Source organism: Chiloscyllium punctatum, chromosome 2 (genome assembly GCF_047496795.1).
Source record: "Chiloscyllium punctatum isolate Juve2018m chromosome 2, sChiPun1.3, whole genome shotgun sequence".
Taxonomy (NCBI): domain Eukaryota; kingdom Metazoa; phylum Chordata; class Chondrichthyes; order Orectolobiformes; family Hemiscylliidae; genus Chiloscyllium; species Chiloscyllium punctatum.
Window position 1 is genome coordinate 152,875,793 of NC_092740.1, and position 6,000 is coordinate 152,881,792.

Consider the following 6,000-nt stretch of genomic DNA (forward strand, 5'->3'; position numbering starts at 1 on the left):
TTGGGTATTTGATTGATTATCTTGAATTTCAGGCAGCCACTAGTGACTAAAAGCATGGGTTGCCTTAACAAACCAGTAACAGTCAAGCCCAGGAATTGATATTCATTGTACTAATTTACACCAGAAGAGTGGCAAAATGCTTTCTGATCTCTATAACAGTGCCTATTAAGTAACTCATACACTTGACTGTATCTTGGTAGACAGTGTTTGCTGCTTAGAATGTCCACATAATTTCTTTCTTTCAACATGATTGCATTAGCAATTGTTTAGCAAATAATAGAGGCTATTGTTGCAGTTCATTGCTAATTCCTCACAGTTCACATCACAAACTCACAGCCTGCACCTACACAGCCAAACAATGATCACCCACTCAGTGCACATCTATCTTGCTGGGCAGAGTTTAGTTATAGAGTCCTAGAGATGTACAGCATGGAAGCAGACCCTTCAGTCCAATCCGTCCATGTTGACCAGATCTCCCAAACCAATCTAGTCCCACCTGCCAGAACCTGGCCCATATCCCTCCAAACCCTTCCTATTCATATACCCATCCAAATGCCTGTTAAATGTTGCAATTGTACCAGCCTCCACCACTTCCTCTGGAAGCTCATTCCATACACGTACCACCCCCTATGTGAAAATGTTGCCCCGTAGGTCTCTTTTATATCTTCCCCCTCTCACCCTAAACCTATGCCCTCTAGTTCTGGACTCCCTGACCCCAGGGAAAAGGCTTTGCCTATTTACCCTATCCACACCCGTCAGAATTTTGTAAGCCTCTGTAAGGTCACCTCTCAGCCTCTGACGCTCCAGGGAAAACAGCCCCAGCCTGTTCAGCCTCTCTCTATAGCTCAAATCCTCCAATCCCAGCAATATCCTTGTAAATCTTTTCTGAACCCTTTCACGTTTCCTAACATCCTTCCAATAGGATTATTCATCCTGCTCTGCTTCTCCATCAGAAAAAAAGTTTCTCCCGACCTCCTGTGTTGAAATCCTTTGTCATTTTAAAAACTTTGATAATCCCTCCTCAAAATTCTAAACTTTAAAGAATATAAACTCAGGTTAAACAAGCTGTTCTCATTAGCACTTGAGTTTCACTATTAGTTTTTCTAGGTAAAAACAAGGACTACAGATGCTGGAAACCAGAGTCTAGCTTAGAGTGGTGCTGGATTAGAGTGGAGCACCTGCCGTGCTTTTCCAGCACCACTCTAATCTAGACTATTCGTTTTTCTGTCCATGTTATTTTCATGCCATCAGTTAAACAGCTGGTTATTTGGTTGTTCTCAGTTTATCCATACACACATTGAAGTTGAGGTTCATGTTGGATGAAAGTAAAATCATTTCAGCACATATTTCAACCCGCTTCTTTTTCCATCTGACGTAAATACTGAGGTCTTTTTTTTTGTCAGTCCTCGGTTGCTAATGTTTTGGAAAGAGATTGGATTTTTTCAGGGATTTAGCCATTTCTCTTGGGGGTTCTGTTCACTTCTTGCAGATAACAAATACACAAACTTACACAAAAGTGTCCTTTCGATAAGGGGACATTCTGCATTTATTCTAGAATCTTTGCCATATTGGGAGAGCATGTGGAGAATGCAAGAACAAAGACATGGAGAGAGAAAGAATGAAATCACGTTTTAAAAATAAATCTTTTAAAATACTCATAGACCTTCACACAAATTATTCAAGGCTAATGTTTGAAGTACTGGTCTTTCAGGTATTGCATAGCTTCTCACCAAATTTGCAGTAGAGTTTCTGCTAGATGTACCTTCCACTGCCAGACTAAGATCTACAGGACCGATTCCTTCCTGGTCAACGTGGGTAAACCTGTGCTCTCCACACTGGTCTCTTTATTTAATTTGAGCATAGTGTTTCTGAGTCAAAGCCAACTCAAGACAGATCACTGTTGACTTCAAGTCTGATAGAGATTATACAGCTTTCTGTCAGCACTTTATGCTATAAATAACCAATTGGGCAATCTTGCCAGTTTTGCCTGCAGCTGAAAACCTTCACTTTGCACTTATTTTCTCCTGTGCTCTGCTATTTGCTTGCAAAAATTATACTTCTGTTCAGCAGCTAACTTCACACTAAGCTGGTGAATAATCATTTCTGTGTAACTATGCATCTTCTCGGGCACATTACTTTCTATTCTACTTCTGTGATTACCAATTCTCTGCAAAATAGCTGCTCCACATCATCAATTAGATGTGATAGCAAAATCAGTAAATAATCTTTCACTAAATTACGCTAAATTCAATCTAATTTCTTCTGTCCACTAGCAGAACAGTTGGCTTCAGGACACCCACTGTTGCCAATCTTCTTATTCCATAAGACCATAAGACATAGGAGTGGAAGTAAGGCCATTCGGCCCATTGAGTCCACTCCGCCATTCAATCATGGATGATGCGCATTTCAGCTCCACTTGCCAGCGTTCTCCCCGTAGCCCTTAATTCCTCTAGACAACAAGAACCTATCAGTCTCGGCCTTGAAGACATTTAGCGTCCCGGCTTCCACTGCACTCCGTGGCAATGAATTCCACAGGCCCACCACTCTCTGGCTGAAGAAATGTCTCCGCATTTCCGTTCTGAAATGACCCCCTCTAATTCTAAGGCTGTGTCCACGGATCCTAGTCTCCTCGCCTAACAGAAACAATTTTCTAGCATCCACCATTTCAAAGCCATGTATTATTTTGTACGTCTCTATTAGATCTCCCCTTAATCTTCTAAACTCCAACGAATACAATCCCAGTATCCTCAGCCGTTCCTCATATGCTAGACCTGTCATTCCAGGGATCATCCGTGTGAATCTCCGCTGGACATGTTCCAGTGCCAGTATGTCCTTCCTGAGGTGTGGGGGCCAAAACTGGACACAGTACTCCAAATGGGGCCTAACCAGAGCTTTATAAAGTCTTAGTAGTACATCTCTGCTTTTATATTCCAACCCTCTTGAGATAAGAGACAACATTGCATTCGCTTTCTTAATCACGGACTCAACCTGCATTCCCTTTCCTTTATCAAGTTGTTGACGTGAAGACTGGACACCAGATGCCACTAAAATTGTCAAGTCATTTCTGACCCCAGTCACTCAAAAGAATTTGGCTGACTAGGTTGGAGTTGGGTACTTTTCAACATGAACTTGGATAGTGTACTTACCAGCCTTGCAAATGGGACAATTGTGATGACAACAAATGACCTTGTGGACAAATAAAGCGATGTCCTATGTTTGTGAATCATGCCATCAAACTAAAATATCTCTGCACGCTTTTCATGCTGCTGATGACAATGCTGTGTATGGCTGAAATTGTATGTCAAATCAGCATATGCAAAACAATAAATTGGTCATTTTATTAACAAGAAAGAAACTCCCACTTTTCATACAAGTTCAGCTATTTGTCAGATATTTCTAGAATTCTAACTTAATCATTTTAAAGAAAGTTGTTTGCTACTGAGTTCTTATGCATCAAATTTAATAGATAAGCAAATTGATATTTTAATATAGTAGCAGTTAAATTAAAAGTTACTGTTAATTTGTTTTTACAGTATATGCAAGAGATCTTCCTGAATTCTACTGGTGCAGCAAAACATGGACAAATAAAGCAAGAATAAATTTGTCACCAATGTGTAATGTAATTCTCGTATCTGCTGCTATTTAATTAGTCTGACATAACTTGTGCTGTCATGTAAGGAGCATCACAGTTTATTTGTGCACTATATTGTAGTTGAATAATGTGCTTTTTTATGAAATGGATTCTTTAACAGAATTTTGCTGTGCTGCAATTAATTACTTACGAATGAAGCAATGTGCAGCTTTTGGAAATGCAATTTAATGATGCATCAACACGGAAGAAAATTGTTTCATGTCCTCGAAAGACCCAGTTACTGATTAATGTCAATTAATATAAGACAACAGACGAAACTAGCAGTAGATTGTCAGCTCAGCAGTGTTTAAGGGGCCACTCAATACAAAGTCGTTTCCAACTAAATGATTTGCTGATTTAATGTGCTTGGTTTAATGCATAGCTTTTCTTTTTCGGCAGTTCCCCTTAACACAAGGGCATGCATTCCATGCTTATTTATAGTCTGTCAGACAGGAATGGTATGGGTAGCTCATTTAATTCATATCAGTATCTATAGCTAAGAATATCTCTTTCTTGGTCCTGAAGTAATTTATAACATCTGCAGTAAGCTGAAAAGCTGACTATCCAATTTCTGTTATCTCAGTCCTAATTTTGCTATGAGTATTGTACCACAAGGCAAAATTATGAAATTATAAACAATATTATTTTAAATATCCATTACTGGCTCAGTTCATTTAGTTGGGATGTAATGTCAAAGGATGTCACCTCTTTCCCCTTTACCCATTTTTTAAAAAAGGTGCTATTAGTAGAGTACCAAATAGTTTATTCAAATATTTCTTTGATATTTTTTCATATGCTGAAACTGGTGTTACATTTTCTAGGTGTTACCATGTGTCAGAGTTGGAAAGTGCATGCTAAATTAGAAGTCAAAGCAATTACTAAAACACTGTGTTAAGTACTGATGTTATAAGTTGAAATGCAAGAACAACCTCAGAGGGGTGAAGAGAAAAATGGACTAGAGATACATGCTGAGAAACTGAACCTGATATGTGCTTAGACCCAATGGTGCCGTAGTGTAGCAAACACCAGCTCATCCCATTATCCAGGGCATTAACCTGAGTTGGCTATTCTTCTGTTGTGAAACTGAGATCTTGTACATAACTCATGAGAAAATGTCTTAAAAACCTCTGATATTGAATAATACAAATTTAATAAGGTACATAATACCATAATTTTCTGCTTAAATTTTGTAATCCATTATATATGCTGATTTAGTTCTTTCTTTCTTTACTCTTGTTGGAACGTGTGCAAGAGAAATCCCAGCATCAGAGTTCTTAAAATGATTTTTGTAATCTTTCTTAAAAAAAACATTTAAATTGCAGCTGATGTTTACACCCATGGAGGAATGTGGTCTCTTAGTGGCTGGTCCAGTCAGAAAAATCAACAAGAAGGCTTACTTTAACAGTTAGATCACAATAGAACAGTATTGATTAACCAAACTAGTTGGGAAACTGACTGGATGGGGTTGAGTGTTAAAACAGAGTGGCACAGAGGTGGCCATTTGGAACCCAGGAGAATGGTTCTTTGTGTGATACAGGTGGGTCAGTAGGCTTCAGAAGGGATATCTAGTGAGCCAGGAAGGCCTGTGCTTTACTTGTAGGACAGGTCATCCCACCATTCAAGGAAATCGATAGATTATTAACACTTGCCCAGATTTGCATGGCCCTGGTTTGTTTTACCTCCGCATGTTGCCTGACTCAGACATTAACACCTGACCTGTATCTTGAAATTGGAATTTACCAGCTTCTAGTACATACCCTTACTCCTTGGAATTTAGAATCACCATTGGCCAGACTCTAGTGTGATGCAAGTGAGCCACTCCCTCAGAATTCTGCCAGATGTGTGGGATAAACTTTAATTTAAAAGGTACATTTATTCTAAAAAGGGCCTCAATTAAAGTATACTGTACAAGCTGGAGAAAGATTGCTGTAAGTCAGCAGGCTGTGGAACCCATGTGCAGACTAGCCACCAACCAATAAATCAAAGCAACAGCCTCTGCATCCTGTAGGACAACAAAGAGCCTTTTGCTAAATTTCACTACTTGGTGTAGGCAAATAGCAGTTTAGGATTTTACCTTCTTTGATTTTAATATTTGTTGATTCTGCTAACAATGATGTGTTCCTTATAAATAAAGATCTATATTTTTATCTTTCCCATTATATTTCTGCAACTTCTCAAAGTATTGAAGATCAACAATTTCTTATACACCCCCAGAGGTGTTATCACTAGACTGATAATCCAGAAACACAGCTAAATGTTCAGGGGACCTGGCTCCAAATCCCACCACTGGAGATGGTGGAATTTGAATTCAATAAAAAAAATCTCTAAAATTATGAATCTCCTGACCAAACTATTGTTCATTGATGAGC

At 38.9% G+C, this 6,000-nt stretch overlaps 1 protein-coding gene across 1 annotated transcript in view; it reads left to right on the forward strand.

The window, feature by feature from the left end:
* The window catches only part of LOC140491942 (spermatogenesis-associated protein 6-like), a 67,090-nt gene extending 61,312 nt beyond the window's left edge, over positions 1–5,778 (forward strand). Inside the window, exon 13 of the mRNA XM_072590437.1 lies at positions 3,534–5,778. Coding sequence (XP_072446538.1) covers positions 3,534–3,599 — 66 coding nt within the window. The 3' untranslated portion in view covers positions 3,600–5,778. The remainder of the gene's footprint in view (positions 1–3,533) is intronic.
* The last annotated feature ends 222 nt before the right edge of the window (positions 5,779–6,000 follow it).